General features: G+C 40.0%; 2 protein-coding genes across 6 annotated transcripts in view; one reads left to right on the top strand and one right to left on the bottom strand.

The window, feature by feature from the left end:
- Positions 1 to 323: 323 nt before the first annotated feature.
- Positions 324 to 3,506, bottom strand: si:dkey-251i10.3 (uncharacterized protein LOC553498 homolog). Its single transcript, XM_058623172.1, has one exon. It carries the CDS (start codon positions 3,432 to 3,434, stop codon positions 924 to 926), a length of 2,511 nt encoding a protein of 836 aa, XP_058479155.1. The 5' UTR covers positions 3,435 to 3,506; the 3' UTR covers positions 324 to 923.
- A 1,241-nt stretch (positions 3,507 to 4,747) lies between these two features.
- ccdc93 (coiled-coil domain containing 93) overlaps positions 4,748 to 22,190 on the top strand; it is a 37,873-nt gene continuing 20,430 nt past the window's right edge. For 2 of the 5 annotated variants that reach the window (XM_058620113.1, XM_058620111.1), the window contains exons 1-11: positions 4,748 to 4,884; positions 7,806 to 7,919; positions 8,883 to 8,977; positions 11,337 to 11,448; positions 11,938 to 12,036; positions 15,427 to 15,483; positions 17,440 to 17,540; positions 19,791 to 19,808; positions 20,134 to 20,170; positions 21,399 to 21,497; positions 21,782 to 21,832. In XM_058620113.1, coding sequence (XP_058476096.1) covers positions 4,798 to 4,884; positions 7,806 to 7,919; positions 8,883 to 8,977; positions 11,337 to 11,448; positions 11,938 to 12,036; positions 15,427 to 15,483; positions 17,440 to 17,540; positions 19,791 to 19,808; positions 20,134 to 20,170; positions 21,399 to 21,497; positions 21,782 to 21,832 — 870 coding nt within the window. In that variant the 5' untranslated portion in view covers positions 4,748 to 4,797. Of the gene's footprint in view, positions 4,885 to 7,805; positions 7,920 to 8,882; positions 8,978 to 9,322; positions 9,441 to 11,336; positions 11,449 to 11,937; positions 12,037 to 15,426; positions 15,484 to 17,439; positions 17,541 to 19,790; positions 19,809 to 20,133; positions 20,171 to 21,398; positions 21,498 to 21,781; positions 21,833 to 22,190 lie in introns of those variants that run through there. The other 3 variants (XM_058620117.1, XM_058620114.1, XM_058620126.1) reach the window with 2 other exon arrangements.

Below are 22,190 nucleotides of genomic sequence, written 5' to 3'. Positions count from 1 at the left end.
CAGGTATTTTGACTGTGATTTGAAAAGTAGTATTTGTTTTTGAGTCAGCTTCACTTCACTATGTCCATTGTTTAATAGATTTGAAATGTGATGGTTGCATTACCTCACAACACAATCAAAACATTTAAGGACCAGTGTACAGGACTTGGTGCATCTAGGACTGATGTTGCAAGTTACAGCCAACTGTACACTGCTAGAATAAAAGACAAAGGACAGAGGAGAGAAGAGAAATACAACTGTTCACAATTTTCAGGTAATTTAATCAAGATCCCCCTAAATCCTGCACACTGAACAAATCTACAACGTATTAACACATTTCTAAATTGAATTTAAGAATTGTTTTTTATTTGACTAATAGTTATCAAACAAAGAGCTGTTAAGATGTGACCTTTGCAGTTTACAAATAGTGAGAAGAATTAGTTACTAACCAATCATGGGAGTTGCACTCAACCATTTTTAAAGCTATGAGATAACAGGGTATAAATGTGGTGTGCGTACTGTGGACTACAGAAATAAATTAGTGCATCTCACAGTGTAAGACTACAGATTGTGCATTGCTGCCACACTAAAAAAACATTTTTTATAATGTGAAAGTTTATTGGAACAAATTATGTATATTGTTATTATAACACAGGTTTGGTGTAAGAACATGTTACAACATGAAACATATATTGTTTTAACAATAACCCTGTCACGTTATAATGTGATTGTGATCTGTTTTTATTTAGCTGATGTGGTAACAATACACTTCTGTATAAGACACTAAATTACAAGGTGAACAAATAAAGGCTTGAGTTTACCATTTCACAGATTTACAGCTCCAGATCAAAAGAGTTACAGAATTTGTGAAAATCATTTTAGCTGCAAAAATATTCTGATTATCATCACATACATGCCCTCATAATATAACACAGAAATACTTGTCATTTCTTTTTAGTGTGTTTCATTGGTTTTGTTTTTATTGGTTCCACACCACTGCTGTTCCCAGTGGACACTTGCTTCTTGTTCTTCATAAGCTCCTCTTTAGCCATTGGCTCTATTATGGCCCCCATCTGAGTGACCACCTTAGGATTAGTGATCTTGTTGACAGTCTGCTCTGTATTCCACATGCGACCGATGGGAGAGCGGATGGTGCTCTCGAACTGTGTGTGGTTCACAAAGGGAGAGGGCAATGAGTTCACCTGGTGTAAGCTGATGGAGCTGTTTCTCTTCTCTGAGATGATGACACTAGGTAGATGCTGATCTTTCCTGGGAGGACGTGGCACAGTCCTGATCCTAAATTTCCTGCGTTTGTTGCGGGATGGCTTGTGGCCCATACCCCCCCACTCTCCCCATCCCGGCAGGGTCAGGTCCACCACCTTAGGCTTGCCTACATCTTCCTGCTTCCTCTTGTCCTTTAAAAAGTCAGAGATTACATTGTCACCAGCGAAGGCCTCTTTGATGAGCCCTCTCTGATCTAGCATTTCATCCGAGTCCTCCTTGTCCTCCACTGTTAGAGCAAGTGGCACTTGAATGACTTTTGACTCTTTGGTCAGAACTTGTTTCAGCTCAATCCCTCTTTTCCTTTTGCTGTTTTTTCCCACCATCTTAGTTGTAGACAGCATGTTTTCTGTGGTGGGTGATGTCAGAGGCTGAACAGGTGTTTGATCTGCCACTGACTCCATCTGACTGAGGAGCGCCACATCCTCTAGAGTTCTGATTCTCATCAGCCCTTCTTCAAGATGGGTGTCCACATGGTTGGTGTCAGCTGTTTCCTCAGCCTTTTCTACTTCAGCATCCAGATGGGTGTTTGCTATTCCCTGGAAAACACTTTTAAACTTGGATAGTTCCTCCTCCTCCTCCTCCTCCTCCTCCAGGACTGAAACACAGGCTGCTGCAGCTTTATTCTCCTCCTCATCCTCCTCCAGGACTGAAACACAGGCTGCTGCAGCTTTATTCTCCTCCTCCTCCTCCTCCAGGACTGAAACACAGGCTCCTGCAGCTTTATTCTCCTCCTCATGCTCCACAGTTATAACAGCTACTATGTCAGCCTCCTCTGCCTGACGCAGTCTCCTCCTGTGGTCAAACTCTCTGAGCAGCCTTTCCTCCTCCGTTCCCTCCTCATCGTCATCTTCTTCTTCTTCAGCTGTATTTACCATGATTCCAGGCCCCTCTTCTGTAAAATCCACTGTGTCGCTCACCTCTCTCTCTGTGGGAGATTCAAAAAGCTTTCCTCTCATCCAGGGATTTGAAGAATCAACACCTTGCTCTGCATCGTTGACAAATTCAGGTATCACCTCTGGATTACCTCCTTCTTCCTCCTCCTCTTCCTCCTGGTCGTTATTCAGAGAAGTCACCAGCTTCTGGGTCAGGTCTTTGTTCACCTCTAGCTGCTGTTGCATTGCTTTGCGAGCACCCTCATCATATTTGGCCATGATGGCCTTGGATTTGGCCCACTTGCCACTGTTCTGGTGTTTCAGTGACATCCTCTCTTTCATCCGAGCCAGCTCCATCTTATTCAGTTCCTCTAAGGCAGCAGCCGGGTCAGTCTTTACCATCGTCTCAAACTGCTTTAGGAAGTCTTTGCGCTTGGCCTTATTGAGCACTTTGTGGTACTTTTTACTCTTGATCTTCCTCTCTCTGCGGGACTTGGCCTCATAGTAGGATTGCAGTGCTCTGGCCTTCTGCAGCTCAGCACGGCGGACCTTGGCCTCCTCAAAGCTCATGGCCTTCAGTGTAGCTTCCTCAACAGGGGTCAGGATGGGGTTATGGATGGGCTGCTTGTTGGCAGAGAGGAGGGAAAATATTTCCTGCTCCAGTGGGGTTTGAGCCTTCCAGCACGTTACCACCGTCTCCATCGCTCTGGGGCCAGAGGGCTCCTGGTTGAGCGGGAATATGAGTTGCTCCGCTTTCTGGTTCTGTTGGATTATCCCCTTCCACTGGGTGACTTCTGTGGCTACTTTATGAAAAGCAACATTTCTCTGGATCCTCTCACTCTCCTGCTTGCTCAGGGGAGTTTCTATGGTTTTCTCATTTTGCTGTAAGGTCTTCAGCTGGTTCTTGGTCTTGTTTGGAACTGCTTGGGTTTTGTCTATGTTCCCTATGAGGTCTGACAGGTCAACTTTGTCGCCCCCTCCGTCCGCGTTGACAGTGAACTCGGACATATGCACGGCTGCCTCAGATCTCTCCCCCAGCTTATTCTTCCTCTTACCCCCGAGAGCGCTGATGGCCTCCAGCAGCTTCTGCCGTTTGCGCTCATCGCTGGCTCCGTCCTCGCCCTCCTGCTCTTCCTCACTGCTGAGGTTTTCCTCATTTAAATGCTCTTCTTCGTCGTCTCCATCGTCGTAAACAACACGAGGCTCCGTCGCCGCGCTGCTCTCCGTCATACCGCGGCTCTTTTTAACAATCGTTTCCTTCTTCATGTTCTTCTTAGAGACTTTCGCCATGTCTATCATAAACACCACCTCGATAACAACTTCCACACTGGAATGGTCACACGTGTGCCGTCAATCGAGCCGCTGACGTAAACGACTAGCTATACGACATGGCGTAAAACTTTCTTCTTCTGCCTGTATTTTCAAGGCAGTGATGACTTGGTGCAGTGCTGCCACCTACTGGAATCAAACTGATACTTAAAGTTCTCTCCTGTCATTACCACATTTAAAAAGAAACCTGAACATGGTCGTTGTTTGTTTGTTTGTTTGTTTGTTTGTTTCTTTCTTTCTTAAAGTCATATTAAGAATGTCATATCATATCATATCATGTACAGGATCCGCTTACTAAATTGAATTGTGTTCATCTTGTTCACATGTGATGTGTAAGCATTGTCCAAAGCTGCAGGTCTGGAATAATGTTTGTTACAGCTGTTTCCATACTCGTGAAAAGCATCCAGGAGCATTATAAGGGTCAGATATATTCAGTCTGTCAACTTTTCTAATTCTATGAACCCATTTAACCAATTCTAACACTTCAGGTTTAAGACTAAACATGTCCAAATGTGAAATTTGAGAAGTACTGCCCTAGACTGTGAGACTTGGCCCCCACCTCTCCTCCACCTCCTCCACCTCTACCCTATTGTGAGTAAAATGTATTGTAGCTATATACTGTATATAGTGGAGCTATAGCCCTTCATCTTGTTTTTATATTGTCTGTCTTGCACAATTATTTGCATACATTTTTTAATACTCATATTCCTTACCTTATTTTTTATTTTTCTTCTATTTCCCCCTTGTTGTGATTTTGGCTGCTGTAACACTGCAGTTCCATTTTATTGGTCTTAGAACTTCCTGTACTTCATGCACAAGCAATATTAAGTACTTTAAAATATATATACTGTATATATATATATATATATTATCTCATTTATATTATATAACATGATATGAACAACCTCTTATCTATTCTTCATCACCAACAATCATGTAAAATGAGCAGCCCGTAAATTAAAAAAGTGTGAGTGAAAAAAATAAGAGCACAACCTGATTTTTGAAATGTGATGTTTTACACATAGGTTGATGCAATTTATTAGGTGGCGCTTTTGTCTGATAACAACAAAAATAAATAAATAAAACAATGCGTTAAAAAAAATTTTTTAAAAAAACATCTTTATTGCAAAAAAGGTTACAGTGATCAAAGAGTCATACTGCATAAGTGAACAAACAAAGAGCACAAACAGGAGAAATACAATTTTGCCACAATGCGTTCAATTTCTGTACCAGTAAGTATGTGACGTTTCTACGTCACATGTGCACACGTCACGGATCATATGTTGCGGTCATGTGACCACTTCATCTGTCATCCACAACAGTTCAGTTCAACATGGCGACAGCGACGTCTGTCTTCCACAGAGTGAGAACTGGATCGAAAATAGGCGCCCAGTACGACCAAGAAGGCAACCTTATTCAGGTAAACAAGAACTTTTCATAATGCGAATAATATGGCGCTGGTTTGTTAAGCTAGCAGTGGAAAGCTACTGCAGGGGTTAGCGCTCCTGAAACTCATCATTCAACTGTTGAAAGTGAACAGCTAGCTTAATTAGAGTGCCTGCTGAGCAACGCGAACCAAGGGAGAACTCGGTCCGTTTCTCAAAACCCAAGTATTGGGAAGTACGACGGGAGTAAATACTCGCCAGTTACGGTAGTTACACAAGTACGATCGTTGAGATTGGAACGGCAGCTTTCTTGTTCTACTGTTTGAATGGCGGTGGCACCAAGTGCTTAAGCCTCATTACCGCCACCTACAGAGTGTTGATAAATGAACATGTAAAAAACTAAATGCGAACACAACAAACAGAGCAGTATTTCTACCGAGCGAATAAACAGGAGCACGCTGAGCTCGCAAGGATTCTTTCTGTGATGTGGTAAAGTCAAGCGTCGTGTGGTGTCATTACGGGATATTTTATTCTGAAAAGTAAATCGGTTGCTTTATTTTCCTACTTCCTCTCCACTCCCCTGAATTCCGCTGAATTTATGCAGCTCTGCTTTGAGGGATCTAAAATATAAAACATGTTTTGAGTTATTTCACACTTTTGTTTACTACCTAATTCCATACGTGGCCATTCATAGTTTAGATGCCTTCAGTGAGAATCTACAACGTAAATAGTCATGAAAATAAAGAAAACCATTAAATGAGAAGGCGTGTCCAAACTTTTGACTGGTACCCCTTGGTACACCTGTACCCCTTGTGCCTATGGGCCTACAGTACAGGCTCAGCACTGCCTCCTATCAGTGTGGCACGATAACTATATGTACCGCGATTTCAATAGAAAAAACGTTCGATAAAGTCACTCAACTTTGTTAGGAAAAAAACAAAAAAGTCCTAGAAAAATAGACAAACAGGTTCGACGATAAAACACCCACAGAGGTCACCACTTTTTAAGTCCGAGCAGGCAAGAATTACGTATTTTTTGCCTCCCTCCACATCGCCAAAGCTCAGACGAGCCAAATTTTGACAAATCAGCAGACAGCTTCCTAAGGCCCGTCCCCAAACAAAAATCCACGGCGCAAAGAACACTTCAGGGAGCGCAAACATCAAGTCAGGGAGCGCAAACAACATGTGATGGGAAAGCTCTCGTTGGCTGGCCAATGTGTGTGATTTTGGTCTGAAACAGCGCGGCTGACGAGAGCGTCAGTGAGGAGATATTCGATCGGTTCGTTTGCAGCGACTAGGGGTTTTTTGACCATGAAAACAAGTTAATATATATGTAAGTAGGCCTCCATAACTAACATATATGTGCGGTACGAGCATTCAATGTCACCTTTAATTTGCAAATGTGTGACCATTATTGAAATCTGGGTTTTATCATCTGGGTAATACAATGTGAGGAGGTGTATTCCAACAAGGCAAAGGTTATGTGCATCAACCTTTTTTATTCAGTAGGATATGCAGGCCTGGATCTGTGTTTAATTATAACTAATTTAATTAATTTGGGTGCTGGGAAGAGTCTCCTTATTCTTGTTGCGATCAGGTTTTCCCCTAGGCCTAACCGTAACACACTGCCCAGTCACTAAGTGGCGCAGTTGTGAAAAATGAAGGGGCCTAATTCTGCGGGTGTGCAGTTTCATACTATTGCGTCACACTGACACTGATGACTTTCAACTCAACAATTTAAAAAATAGTAATCCATTACCAGCTTAAGTCCTGCACCTGAAGATAGAGATGCACGATCCGCTTTTTTCACCTCCGATACCAATATCGGTATCGGAGGTTTAGAATCAGCCGAACCGATACAGTAAAACAGCGCGGAATTTTGGTAACAAACGGAATGTCTCATTGTGTGGAAAAGACTGGGATTGTTCTTTTGTGCACGGCAACATCAGACTTGACTTAAACATTTCTTTCCTGTTTTTTAAAAACATAAACAGATAGAAATGTACTGAATTACTTATTTATTTAATAAATGTGCACCAGTACAGCAATCTTAAATAAGTAGTAGCTTCACAAGCTTGATTCAAAATATACAGTCAGTTCTTTGTTAATGGTTTAGTTTAGTACAGAAAGGCAACTAAAAGGCTGGGGTACCCCTGAGCAAGGTACCCAACCCCCATTGCTCCCCGGGCGCTACTCAGTGTGGCAGCCCACTGCTACTAATTCTAGGATGGGTCAAATGCAGAGAAATAATTTCCCTAAGGGGATTAATAAAGTATATATTCTATTCTATTCTAAAAAGCATCTGAATAAACCAATAGCTTCTAGATAGAAGTCCCTCATTCACAACGAGATGCATTGTATGTGCAACGCAGCCTAGGCTACGCACTCTCATGTTCTCCATCGCCTTTCACATGTTGCTGGCGTTGTCCCTCAAAATCACATGGATTTTGCTCAAAGGAATTTGCCACTTGTCAAACATTTCCGTTAGGGTAGCTGCAATCACATCACTGGTGTGTGACCCACGGAAGTTTGTTGCGATCAACATTGCACTGTGTGGCACATAACTCTTATCCAGCCAGTGTGCTGTTTAACTTAAAAGTGACATGGGGGAAACGTCAGAGCTCCAGATATATGTAGTGAAACTCAGAGCTTTGACATCTTTTATCTTCTCTAATATGTGATTGTACTTTACCATGCAGTTCAGGTAGAGCCGTCTCGGACAAATATTCTGCAAGGCATGTTGCTTGCGTGCAACGTCACTCACAGTGCACAGCATATAATTAGACTGAATAGATCGTCCGCGGATCGGTGCATCCCTACCTGTAGACGTTGGCACCAAGAAACAGGCATAATCAAAATTTCGCTATATCTCTGTGAAGTTTGGTCAAAAGCTCGGAAGCAGTTTTCGATGATGATGTTGACATTGCTGATGATGATAATGATTGTCTGGGTTTTAGGTGGAAACCAGAGAAGATGAAGAGCAGAGCATCAAGTTGGCAGAGATCCTAGAGCTCCTGCTGGCAGCTGGTTACTTCAGAGCCAGAATCAAAGGACTCTCACCTTTTGATAAGGTACAAAGTCCCTCATTCATTTCGTGAAGGTCATAGTTGTATGACAATGACAGTCACAGTTAGGGGTCAACTGATATAGATTTTTAGACTAGTAAAAGAGGCCGATAACCAATATTTGTAACTGATGTGCATTTACAGTAAAAGGTTTGAATTTTACAAACTCCACCACAAAACTTAAAATGCTTTTAGTTTTTATCAGTACTTAACACTTCTTACATCTCTCCAAGTTTGGAAAGAGACTGGAATTAGCACTAAGTGACTCCATGCAACAGAGAGATAGTTGACGTAGTTACCAATAATAAGCCAAATTTATTAAAAATTAATAAATTCTCTCTGAAACTTGATAAATGTTGCTAAGTAGGGCAGCAACAGCAAATTGATTAATCAATGGTTTTTTTAATGATAAAAACTATTTTTCACATTTTTCAGCTTTTTAGAATGTCAATATTTCCTGGTTTCCTTGCTCAATTTAATGAAGAAATCATTAACCAAAATACTAATTGATTAATCTGTTTCATGTATTATATATGTATATACATACATATGTGTGTATATATATATCTATCTATCTATATATATATATACACACACATGTATATATGTATATATATATATATATATATATATATATATATATATATATATATACACACACATATGTATATATAAGAAAATTGGATAAAACACATCTATTGTCAGCCATTGCTGCCCTGATTTCAAAAATTTGGCATTAGCCATAGAAAAACCTATATTGGTTGAAAAATAAAATAAAATCTGTCAAATATGATATCCCAAACAGTTGACACTATAAATTGGCCATCTAAAAATCTAATAATGATATTTGATATTGTATTAAATGTATTATATATCAAATATTGTTATTTGATATTGTGTTCTGTAATACTTTTTATCACCACCATGAGCCTCCACCCTCATTCACTTTATCTCCTCTTCCACACTCAGGTGGTTGGGGGTATGACCTGGTGCATTACCACATGCAACTTTGACATTGATGTGGATCTTCTTTTCCAAGAAAACGCAACCATTGGCCAGAAAATGTAAGTGGATGTTTGCTGACAGGCTGTTTGATAAGGCTCAATTATGCTGTGTGTTAGTTGAATTGTCCTGTTGGTGTTCAGTCATCATTTCAAGACTTTGAGATGTCCATTGGAGCCCTGTTCAACCAATGATTCAGTGTTTTACATTTAGCTGATTGTGCTGATTGCAGGAGACCTGCTGTAATGTCATGGAAAACATGACTCGGTGGGGTCACCAGGAAAAAATTAACAAAAGCACCACCTAATAAATAAATACATTACATTTACAATTAAGCATTTACCACATGCTTTTTTCCAAGGCCACTTACAGGAGAGGAATAAGCTACATAGAAGAAGTCTTGGAAAAAACTCCACTCAATAGGAACAGACTGATGGAGGGTGAGAGTGCCGAGGTGGCATTGCAGTAGTCAAGGCGGGAGATGACCAGAGCCTGTACTCGGAGCTGGGTAGCCTGTTGAGTTAGGTATGGTGTAATTTTTCATGAGAACTTTATAATAAGTACACACTATCAAGCATTAGTTAAGCGGTGGTTTACGGCGAACTCCTTGCTCGGACCTCGCCACTTCCCAGGGCCGCGGACATATGTAGTCACACACGTCTCATCATGTTTTAGTCATCAGAGTTCCATGTTCATCTCGTCACCGTCTTGTGATCGACATGAAAAAAGGGCAACTGTTCTCTGCCAAATCAAATATCCACCTCTCTCCACCTGAGCCTGGAGCACCTGGAGGACAAGAACACCCACGTGCAGATGCTGTTTCTGGACTTCAGCTCAGCATTCAACATGATCATCCCCCAGGATCTGGTACACAAATTGGGCACCCTGGGCCTCAACACCCCCCTGCGCAACTGGCTGCTGGACTTCCTCACCGACAGAACCCAGTCTGTCCGTGTGGGTAACAATACCTCAAGTGTCATCTCCCTGAGCCCCGGTTCCCCACAGGGCTGCGTCCTGAGCCCCCTGCTGTTCAACCTGATGACCCAAGACTGTCGTCCTAGGTACAACACCAACCACATCCTGAAATATGTGGACAACACAACAGTTGTGGGCCTCATTCAGGACAACAGCGAACTGGCCTACAGAGAGGAGGTGCGACATCTGGTGGAATGGTGTAGGGTGAACCTTTTCCTGAATGTTGACAAGACAAAAGAGATCATCGTCGACTTCAGAAGATCCCGACCCAGCCACACACCACTCCTCATCAATGGTACAACAGTGGAGGTCGTCAGCAGTACCAAGTTCCTGGGGTTGCACATACAGACACACAGACAACCTCAGCTGGACACTTCACACCACCTCCCTGGTGAAGAAAGCCCAGCAGCGCCTGCACTTCCTGCGACGGATGAGAAGGGTGTCTCTCCCCCCTCCCATCCTCTCCACCTTCTACAGAGGGACCATCGAGAGCCTGCTGAATAGTGGCATCTCCGTCTGGTCTGGGAGCTGCAAGGCCTCCGACTGGAAGTCTCTGCAGAGTCTGGTGAGGACAGCGAAGAAGATCATTGGGACTCCACTCCCACCCATCCAGGACATTGCACACAGGCACTGCCTAACCAGAGCTCACCAGATCCTCACTGACCACCCCCACCCCCACCATGGACTGTTCTCCCTGCTGGCATCTGGCAGGAGGTTCCGCAGCATCTGCTGCAGAACAAACAGACTCAGGAACAGTTACTTTCCGCTGACCATCAGACTGCTAAATTCCAAATAACAACCCCCCCCGACACTATCTGTGCAATATTTTTTCATATTGTTTGCTTACAGTTTTCTTTCTTGTCTTTTTTTTTTTTAAATTCTAAATTCTAAATTTTGTATATTTGCACTACTTTTATATATATATTTGTATACATATACACTTTTTTCTTGAGTCATAGTTTACAATAACTACGTCAAATTTCAATGCTGTGTTGTTGTTTTATCCGGTTGCCAAGCAACGAAATTTCGTTGCCAGTTTCACTGCTGTGTTTTCTGTGCAATGACAATAAAAGGAAGTCTAAGTCTAAATATGCAGATCACTGAAAAAGCAGGTGAGCCACTTTGTCGACCCCAAGAGCAAGAGCAGCCTCAACTCTGCTTGAAAATCTTTTTTTGTGAAAGATGATAACAAAAAAAGATTACTAACCTTTCCATTATTTTTCAGTCCCATGGCACTTTCAAGGCAGTTTCATGCAATAACAAATTACAGATTACACCATCCATTAGTTAGCCTTAACTGTAATTGCATCCCACTTGAAGTCACTGACACCACACCAACATGATAAAATTAGTTAAGTTAACCACATTCTTTGACAGTATTGGTTCAACATCAGATCACATTTGCTGCCAAGTTTGTAATGTTCAGTGTGTCCTGTCTTGTTGCAGAGCCCTGACGGAGAAAATCGTTTCTGTGCTTCCCAAGATGAAGTGTCCTCATCGCCTGGAACCCCATCAAATCCAAGGACTGGATTTTATCCACATTTTTCCAGTGATACAAGTAAGACAATATATCACACACTTTGTATTTAAAAGGGACAAGGGATTTTTTTGAAGTGTGGCTGTATAATGGCGCTTTACAATCAGTGATTTTTTAGTGAGTGTCTTCACAGGAAGAATCATGAGCGCGGCATCCAACACAGAAATCAAACTGAGCAATGCTGAACTGTAGATCAGTTATAAAGATTTAAAAATCCTGACATGCATTAATCTCCAACATTTAGCAAGGAAATGTCTAAAATCTCAACATTTAACTGAGGAGCCAGCAAAGTGCACAGCTCAGGCGCTACTGACTATGTGTCAGTACCTTAAAAAACTGAAAAACTTAAAAAAACCCTGAAATATCACTTTCTTATTCAGCATCAAAGGAATCATGATTTTTTGTCAAGAATAAGATGAGGGTATATCACAGTCTGTCTGCCAAAATACCAAGAGTCTAATGTTTTAGCTAGCTTGTAACTGATCAGCTGTGTGCCGTGTCTCCTGCAAGTGGCTGGTGAAACGTGCCATAGAAACGAGGGAAGAGATGGGTGACTATGTGAGAATGTACTCCATATCTCAGTTCCAGAAGACGCACAGGCTCCCAGAGGTAAGAAAACAAGTAGACCACAGAGCCATACATGTAGTGAAGCCTACAAATAAGTTTGCACTGGCTTACCAAAATGTGACAACAAAATCCTGCCTTGTATCAACAATTCAAGCTGCTGCTGTAATGTGTGTTTTTTTTTTAATTGCCACACGCCTTGGCAATTGGCGCCGTGCTAGCAGCAGCTTGACACAGCAGCTCCCTGTGTGTATTAGTGTTTTCTTTTAATTTAAGCACCTTTTCCTAACTTATTATTTTCGCATCAGGAATGACACTTTCCGGAAACAGTTGCGCCATGTACTCCGCTACTTTTGTGCAGTTTTTGTGGCTCTTCTGTTACTTATTTTTACTTTTTGGTGGCGAGACGGACGCACAGCGCGGCAGAGGCATTGTTCACACACGCGGCCAGCTAATCGCGCTGAGGGAGCCTGCACTCCTGATCACAACACGGCCCCACACTGCTGTGTCCAGATTACAGACACAGCATCCCACTGCGTTTATCACCATCACTGGGGATTTTAACCACACCAACCTGGACTCTGTTTTACCAACCTTCCACCAATATGTCGACTGCCCCACCAGAGACAATAAAACAATTGATCTTTTGTATGCAAATGCTAGGGATGCATACACAGCCACTGCCCTTCTCCCCTTGGCTTGTCTGATCACAACCTGGTCTAGCTGACTCCCAGGTATGTCCCTGTAGTGAAGAGGCTTCCTGTTGTCACCCGCTCAGTGGGAAGGAGTACATAGGAGGCTGACATGGCTCTGCAGGATTGCTTTGACTCTACTGATTGCCACATGGGGAGGATATCAACTCCATGACATCAGGTTCTGTGAACACACGGTTCTCCCTGCCCAGACTGTCCATTGCTTTCAAACAAATCCCTTGGATTACCAGGGATCTGAAGACTCTCCTCAACAAAAAGAAAGAGGCCTTTAGACCAGGAGGATCCGATACGATATCAGCACAAAACATACATACTTTAATTACTTATTTTTTAGTGTGGAATGTTAGAATAGGCTTGATCAAGTTATATTACTTAAACAGAGAACAATAGTCATTAACAGTAGGTATGAGAAAAACGAACCCATTTATTATTAACCAATGGGTTACATAAATTTTAACCTTTAACATAAGAGTATTCGATTTTTTGCCATGTTAATTTCGTCTATGGTTAATTTCATGGAAAAGTACCAAGTGCTTATGGGGGTGTTTTCAGAGCACCTGTGTTTCACAGGTAACAGCGTGTCTTCACAGCCCCCTTGTTTTCACTATTTTGGATTAGCCCAACCCACCCAACTCACAGGGTGAGTCGTCCCGCAGGTAAATCCTGGAGCTTCAGGACACATTTAAAACACAGAAAGCTCTTGGCATGCCTGGTTTTTGGGGTATAATTAACAAACGGAGGCTGTTGAAAGTCAGCAGGCGGCTGTCTATTCCCGTTTAGAGTCTGTCCAAGATCAGTTTGGAACACCAATAAAACGGTTCCAACAAGATGTGAGTACACGGTGGAACAGCACCTGTTAAATGCTGAAAAGTGAAACTTGGCTAAATGCAGCGCAGATTATGAACTCCCCGCGACGTTCACTCGGATCCCCTGCACTTCATCGGGACTGCACTCAAACCTCGTCATAAAGATCAGCAGCGCGTGAGAAATGATCCAGGCTGCATTCGATATGGAGAGCCCACTTAGAGACGGAGAAGTGCACAGCGCTGTATGTCTTTGTGCAGCAGATGAGGGGCATGCACCCTTGTTGTCTGATATGTTGATGAGATCCTCCTAAATATTTTCATAGTTTCTTAATTGATTTATTCTTTGAAGCATGAATATTAATCTATACAATTGCAATGCCTTGACTTTAGTGAGGTAAGTACACACAGTCCCAGCCATAGCAACAAAATTTGATTTAAAAAAAAAAAAAAAAATGGTACAGAATTGGCATAATAATTTCTTTCTGTATTTTGGTTTCGCTCAACAATTTTCATTTAGGTGTATCCCTAATTTTTTTTTTTTTTTTACATTCGAGAAACACAGATCAACCTTTTTCAACATTTTCTAACATTTTATGGAACAAGCTAATTGATTGCTGGAGAAAATAATCAACAGATAAATCGATTATGATTCATTTAGTTAGTTGTAGCCCTAATATAGATTTTGATTCAAACTAATAGGATAGTATAACACTCCAAATTTAAGGAAAATAAGTCTTGCTGCCAAATTAATAAAACATACATTTATTTTAACAAAAACTACAAAATGATGACAATTATACAGTATCTAGACCATACCTGGGCATCCCTGTCTGGCCCATGGTATGTCAGTCATGAACACAAATTAACAAGTATTTATGCTGTGTGTGCATGCAATACAACTGGGTTGCTTTTATTTTGAAAAGTCTAGTGTTTTTGTTATTTACGTATGGACGCACGTATCTGCGTCTGTCTGCACAGCGACAGGTGATGCTAGCCAGTTACCCTTGGCCCCCTAAAAATGTCGGCTCACGTTAAAAAAAGAAAAGTTGATTCCGAATGCCACGTTTTCAACAAGACATGGACCGCTAAATATCGCTGTTGTGTCAGACAATATATTCACCACCACAGTAGTGTAGTATAATAGTATTCATTATATTGTGTAGCAATTTGATATTTTCAATAGAGTTAGTTAGTTATAATTGAATAAATCCTTAATTTTGTTTACTGTGTGTTTGTATGCTGCCAAATTTACACCAAAACAATACAATTTACTGCTTTTTTATAGTTAAAGAGGCCATAGCATGGTCCTATCTCACCTATTTATGTGAGATATGGAGGTGTACTTACAAACATGAAGTCATTTTTATGGTCAAATACCTCCTAGTCGCTGCAAACGAGCCAATGTAAATGTCTCATCACTGATGCTCTCGTCAGCCGCGCTGTTTCAGACCAAAACCATACCCGCAGAACACGGACTGTCTCGTGATTGGCCAGTTAAAAGGAAGTGGCGTAATTGGCACATCAGCTTTCAGACCCGCAGCTCCCCCTCTGGAAAGGCAGATGCACTGCTAGCAATTATCAAAACATGCCGCCGTCACGACCCCTCACAATAATCCCTTACGCATTTGATCCTTGGCTTCATAGACGAGGTAATGACACAGATACACACCCAAACGCAGCGTTAATTGGCACTTCCTGGCTATGGCCTCTATAATATTGAGCAGAATTAATTCAGCCAATTGGTCCGGCTCTCAACAATATATTATGTTTCTCATGTGACCCTTGGTAGACATTGATGTGGCAGTATTTTACAGGTATGTGGTCATAATCTTTCACCTTTGTTTTACATATGAATCATGTAAGTGTAACTAAAGTATCCCAAGCATTCATGTTCACGTGAAACCCTTGTTTTCTAGGATGAAACATTTCTACAGAGGAAAGACAAGGCTGTGAAGGCATTTCTGAATGTACTGGTGAGTTTCTACAACAAACTAGTACACACTCAACCGGCATGAGACCATATGGTATAATCAGCACCTGTTCACTGTGGCTGCTATTATCTCATTATATGCAGCAAAATGCATTTTCACATCCTAGAGGTCGCAGAGATGCAGACAAATAATAAATACAAAATATTATTTATATGACGTGATTTGAGAAAAGAAAAGTTCACTATGAAAACTGCTAGATATGGGTAACTACTAATTTGTTAATCTAGGTACAGATCTTCACAATTTAGTTTCAAGTATTGAAATTATACATGTACGTGTCTAAAATTGGTATATCTAGTGCCTTGCCGGTCAGATACCAGCTACTGCATTCAAATGTTGCTATTGGTTTTCTTAGCCCACTCTTACTTCACACATTCTTTTGTTACCCTCACTGAGCACCTGCAGTGGGGATTTTCCACTCAGTTGACCATACCAAGAAAAGGGTTAATTAAATTGACACATTTTTTTTCTCTTCAAATGTTTTCCTTTGTCCACAAACCAATAATATTTAATTTACTGTTGTAGAGGAGCAAAGAATGATGAATGCATCCAAATTCTGAGAGGTCCTCAAAGTAAAACAAAGGAGTCCCCTATCTCAATGGCTGAACTCCATGAAGCCTACATGGCATTCTAAGCAGGAAAGCCCTGGGACCAGATGGATTCCAGTGGAATTCTACAAAAGATTTGGCTCTATACTGGCACCAATATCCTATAAAATGGTAATTGAAATTGGAAAATGGACATTCTTCCCCCAAACATAAATGCATAAAATACTTCCATCCAGTTATCGTCCAATCTTACTCATAAATACAGATTTCAAAATCATCTGCAAAGCCCTAGCGAAAAGATTGGAATAAATGACCCCCCCTCATAATTCACCCAGTCACACAAGGGCAGACACTCGAAACGAATTGTACACACAGACTAGTTAATATAATAGACTACTGCACAATCAATAAACTTAAAGCAGCAAATTGTTCACGAGAGGCAGAAAAAGAATTTGATAGAGTATACTGGAAATTTCTTTTTGCTACAATGCATGAATTCAGATTCAGGGAAAACATTAATTTCCTGGATCAAAATTGTATACAGTTCACCCAGTGCCACTGTCAGGACGAATGATCAAACTTTTCTAAACCCTCCAGAACGACCCTTGACAAAGTTGTCCACTCCGCCATATTTATTGAACCACTTGTAGCTGCAATGCGAGCAATCCAAATCCCTGCCCTTCATCAGCACAACTATTAAATGAGTATAACACACACCTGTTCATAGCAAATCTGTACAACACCACAAGGCATGCAGTCAACCACACTGCATTCCTATGATACTGAACAGGACATGTTTTTTTTTTGTTTTTTTTGTTTTTGTTTTTTCAGACAAAGGAAAAAAAGTAAACCTGCTCCAAACTGACTTAGCTTTCACCATAAACAGCCAGCTGAGACAATTCTGGAAGAGCTTCAGTCTCTGACTATCTTTTATTGATTCAGCCAAAAAAAGCAGAGTTAAACCCCACAGATCATCTGTGGCAAGACTAGACGCTTACACCTGAGGTACTTCTCATCCTATCTGATTGAGCTTGAGAGTACCAGGAAGAATAAGATAAGAGTCAGGATGTTTTGTAAATTACAGTTAATTTTTAAGTTTTTCATTTAATGAGAGAGTAAATTGTTTGTTGCAGAAAAATGTCAGTTTTATCCAATGAAAGTTACATCTCCCTTTTTTATTGATTTGTTTTAAACATGAAGTGGAGTGAATCATTTCTGAAGCCACACCTACTCAATCATTAAGGGTTAAATCACATAGAATTATCAGTTGTGTAAAATATTAGGATTACCTTTTAATATTCAACTACAGTAACCATTTTCTGACAGTTGTATGTTTTTTGGTACTGAATATAAATCAAAAGTTGAACGAACACTGGTGTTTTTTTTCCAGGAAGTGTACAAACCACAGAGAAAGTACAGGAGGCAGAAGGATTTGGGACATCTGCTGGACGAAGAATCCAGGGTTCATTCTACACTGCTGGAATACGGCAGGTAACATTCCACATCAGTGTGTATGTGCTCTGTAACCCATGGCTATGTGGCTTTAGAACACTGTCAAAACATTTTTATTTTAGTTTATTTTAGTTTATTTTTAATTTATCAAGAGGTCATACTTTGTGGTTAATTTAAAATAGTTAATTTATAATAATAAAATGTTGATAAATATATACTTTGTTTCTACAGCATAGTTCACTAATAGGCGTAAATTAATTGTAATGTGTAACTAAATTATAATGCATCTTAAACATGATGATGCTGCAGACCCATACATGAGGAATTTTTGTCTATCCGGACCTCCTTAAATCATAATTGACTACCCCTGTTCTACAGGCTCAGCATACCCACTGTGCTGTGGAAAACCCTCAAACAACAGAGGCTTCCTTTAAAACTACACTGACCAAAAATATAAATGCAACTTTATGGCAGACTATAAATATTATGACGAAATGTGTTAGCCATTAATAGTTAGCCATAGCTCCTAGAAAACTACAAGCATGTTTGTTGATATTTGTTGTTGTTGTCTGTCACTCTACAAACCTCATCCAGGTCATTGTTCTGATTGGTTTTGATCTACAGTGCCGTCCAAAAGTTCACAAGATATGAGACAAGAGATGAAAATTTCAGCTTTTATTTCCAGGTATTTACATCTGGATCTGATAAACAATTAAAAGATGTCATTATTTGTTAACGGAACAACATTTTTAGATGAGCAAAAGTTAGAAGTGGAACCAGCATGAAAACCAGAGAGCTGTCTATGGGTGAAAAACAAGCAATTGTGAAATTGAGAAAAGATGGGAAATCAATCAGAGCCATTGCACAAACGTTGGCCATAGCCAGTACAACCTTTTGGGATGTCGTAAAGAAGAAAGAAACCACTGGTGTACTAAGCAACAGATGTCAAACAGGTAGACCAAGGAAAACATCAGCAGTTGATGACAGAAACATTGTGAGAGCTGTAACGAAAGACCCTAAAACAACTGTTAGTGACATCAGCAACGACCTCCAGAGGGCAGGAGTAAAGGTCTCACAAACTTCTGTTCGCAGAAGACCTCTACTGACTGCAGCAAGATAAAGACCCCAAACACACAAAGGAGTTCATCAGGGGCAAGAAGTGGAAGGTTTTAGACTGTCCATGTCAACCTCCACATTTAAACCCTATAGAGCTGCATTTGACCTGCTAAAGAGGAGACTGAAGGGAGTAAACCCCCAAAAAAAGCAACAACTGAAAGAGGCTGCGGTGAAAGCCTGGAAGAGCATCACAGCAGAAGAATGCAAAGGTTTGGTGATGTCAGTGGGTCACATGCTTGATGCAGTTATTGAAAGCAAAGTATTTGCAAATAAATATTAAGTCTTATATACTTTAATCATTTTTAAATCTATCTGTTCCAATACTTTTGCTCACCTAAAAATGTTGTTTTCTTTTTCAAATAATGCTATCTTTTAAATTATGTATCAGATCCAGATGTAAATACCTGGAAATAAAAGCTGAAATGTTGATCGCTTGTCTCATATTCATCTTTTGATGTCAAACCCAAATTTTGTCTACAGCTAAAATAAAGGAATTTTTCCACTACTTTTGGAGAGCACTGTATGTCCGTTGGTCACGCTTCTTGAAAGTGAGAGGTGACTACACCCTTTCCAGACCCATGCTTAGTCTCGAATAAGCAGCCTGGCATTAGCCAGGCTAGCTGTTCACTTGTTTTGTTAGACTATGGCCACTCTTGATGCAGTTTTGTCTAAGGTGAAGACCATTGGGTTATTTTTTGATTTTGGACTATTGCTTTAGGGGAAAACATTTCAGATGTGCATTTGTCACCATGTGGTATTTTGTTTGCATAATATTTAATAATGAATAGTCATAGGTTATATCTGCATCCGCTCAATGTTTCGGCATCTTGCCAGTTTTTCACACATGTCGAGCGCATTTCCCATCAAAATAGACAGCGTGAAGATCTGTTAAAAATGATACCACTCTACCAGCATAATGACATCTCTCACTGTAGTTTTAGTGTCTAGGCTAAATCTGAATACATTAAAAAACATTCTTACAGTCTTAAACTGTATTATGTTTGAGGTTTATTTTTTTAATATTATGTTTTTTACCAGGAATACGTTCTATATTCCTGCTTTTTGTCTAGTATTCTGTCATTTGCTGTCTCCTTGTTAATATTCCACACATCTCATATTTATGTCTGACATGTTGTTTTTTCATTCATCTTTTCACCTCTGTCTCTGTACTAGAATGTCAGATTTCCTTCTGTAAGTACTGTGTGGACGTGTGAAGCTTTTGTCTGTAAGATTCTTCTGATAGTGCTTTGTTTTGTGGTAGAAAATGTTGTTCAGAGAATGCTCATAGTGCTGACATATTATTGGCATGATGGATGCACACTGTGGTGCTGTTTTGATGCACATTTCTTGGCATTTATTTATTTAATCAGACAGTTGGGCGCTGTTTACCTTCATTCTGGATGATGTTGAAATGTGGCATGGTAAAGTGTTTATTTTCAAAGGCCACAGAAATGCATTCTTTATTGTCGCCTATTGATGTCACAAAAGTGTTTTATATGTTTTTGCTTTTCTCCAGACGATATGGCTTCAGCAAGCACTCAAAAGAGGGCAAGGTAGGTTTTTACAAAGTCACACTTTCTCTGAAGAAATGTTTTTATTACATGACATACAGTAATATACACTGCTGTTTTCTCCTCCCCTACCAGACTAACACTCTCCTCAACATTAGATCCCAGAATAGAAGTTTAGGGCTCTATTTTAGCCATTATCTAATGGTCTTAAACACAGAGAGCACAGATTCCTTTCTTGGTCTGTTTTATTGGACTTTAAACCACTCCAAGTCCAATGTGAAATCTAAAAACACTAAAGATTAAAGTAATAAATGTGGAGAAAATTGTCTCACAAAAGCTAACAAAAAAATCTGAAAATTAGAAGGATGAGCATGTAGTCAATTATTTACTTAATTATAAAAGCAATTTGGGGTTAGATGTCTGACAAAGGGGCTGATGGCTTATAGACCGGGAACTCGACACTGAACCCCCACTCTTGCGATTGGAAGATGACCCACTGCTCTACCACTGACCCACAGCCATACCAAAATGACAACCCTGTATGTCTAAAGTTTGCAAAGACACTTGGTTGTAGAGATTGAGTGATATGGGTTTTTCTATGGCAGATGTGGATTTTGAGAAATCAGACCAATCAATAATTGATGTGTATTATTTTGGCCCATGTATTTAACCGATTTTCTTTCTCTCTTTTATTTGATATAATATAATGTTAAATGATAAAAAATTCTTAACTCCAGTAACCAGTTGAATTGAACAACACTGTCCATCTTTCCAATCTACATTTTGAATATATTAACAAGGGTAATCAAAAAATAAAAAATAACTTTTGGATTGAAAATTTTTTTATTGACTTATTGGTTCTTTATGACAAAGTATTACGGCCAAACTGAAAAGAGAAAAGAAAATTAATCTTTCGAGAATAAAGTCATAATTTTATGAGAATAATGTTGTAATATTAAAAAAGTCATATTATGAGAATAAAGTCGCAGTCCACCACTACCAGCCATTTCCTCCTCCACTCCACAAAAGAGATGATTTTTTTTGAAGTCTGTGTGATAATGCGGTGATGCGGTGCCAAAAATATTAAGTATTTCTTTATTTTTGAAGCCCCAATTAAAATGTAACTTCATGAAATGCTCCGTGTTTCTCATCTTGCAGGTTGCAGTTGATCCTCTGAGATTTTGCTTGAATAATTATTATGACTTTATTCTCATAATATTACGACTTTATTCTCGAAAGATCACATCATATTCTCACTTCTCTCCTCTAGGTGGATGAGGGGAAGGCTTTGCTGGCCAATGACTCTCAGTTGGTGCCTCCTGGGATGTCAGAAGTGTCAGAGGAAGAAGACCTGCAAGCAGCAGAGGAGGTGAGCACTCTGGTCTATGCACTGTGCATGTAATATAAATGCATTAAAATATGCATATACTACTCCTAGTAAGAACTGAATATACAGTATAATATACAAAAAAACTGGAGGTCTTAAGATGTTGGGTGTTAAACAGGGTTAGACTTTCAGTTGTGATGATTAAGGTAAAATGTTAGGAAATGTATGTTTTAACTTTTTTCTCCCCTTGTGTCCACTTTTACTGTAGTATAATCAACACAGAATTTTATTAAAATCTAATCTTGCTTCTTTCTTATTTTTCTTAGATGCGAATCAAAACTCTGATGACCAGCATGGCTTCTATGGCAAAGGAAGAGGTATAGGAAAACTTGTTTTTGGAATATTTAGAAATAAATCCCCATATTTACAGATAACTTCCTTCATCACCTTTGCTGCCACATGTTAATGTTTAAAAGAAAAAATAATTTGCCTGGTATAAGAAATGATATTAATTGTGATTTTGACAGTTTATGATATCAATAGCTGCTGCTTTTGATATAATGATCTGCTCGCAAAAAGTAAAAGGTTTAGAGAACATCAGTTTCTGTAGCAACAATAGTCTCCAAGGATATTGTTTTTTTGTCAAAGATTTTTAAGCTTAATGAGAATTCCTAAAAGCAACATTTCTGAGTGAGTACTATCTCCTGGTCAATTTTTCAAAGTTAAAAAGGAAGT

This window comes from Solea solea, chromosome 2, assembly GCF_958295425.1.
Source record: "Solea solea chromosome 2, fSolSol10.1, whole genome shotgun sequence".
NCBI lineage: Eukaryota > Metazoa > Chordata > Actinopteri > Pleuronectiformes > Soleidae > Solea > Solea solea.
Note: the sequence above shows the minus strand (reverse complement) of the source record. Positions and strands in the feature narration are given on the sequence as shown.

Bases quoted from the DNA above. Each gene is read 5' to 3' on its own strand.
- si:dkey-251i10.3 (XM_058623172.1), bottom strand. From the start codon at position 3,434: ATGATAGACATGGCGAAAGTCTCTAAGAAGAACATGAAGAAGGAAACG.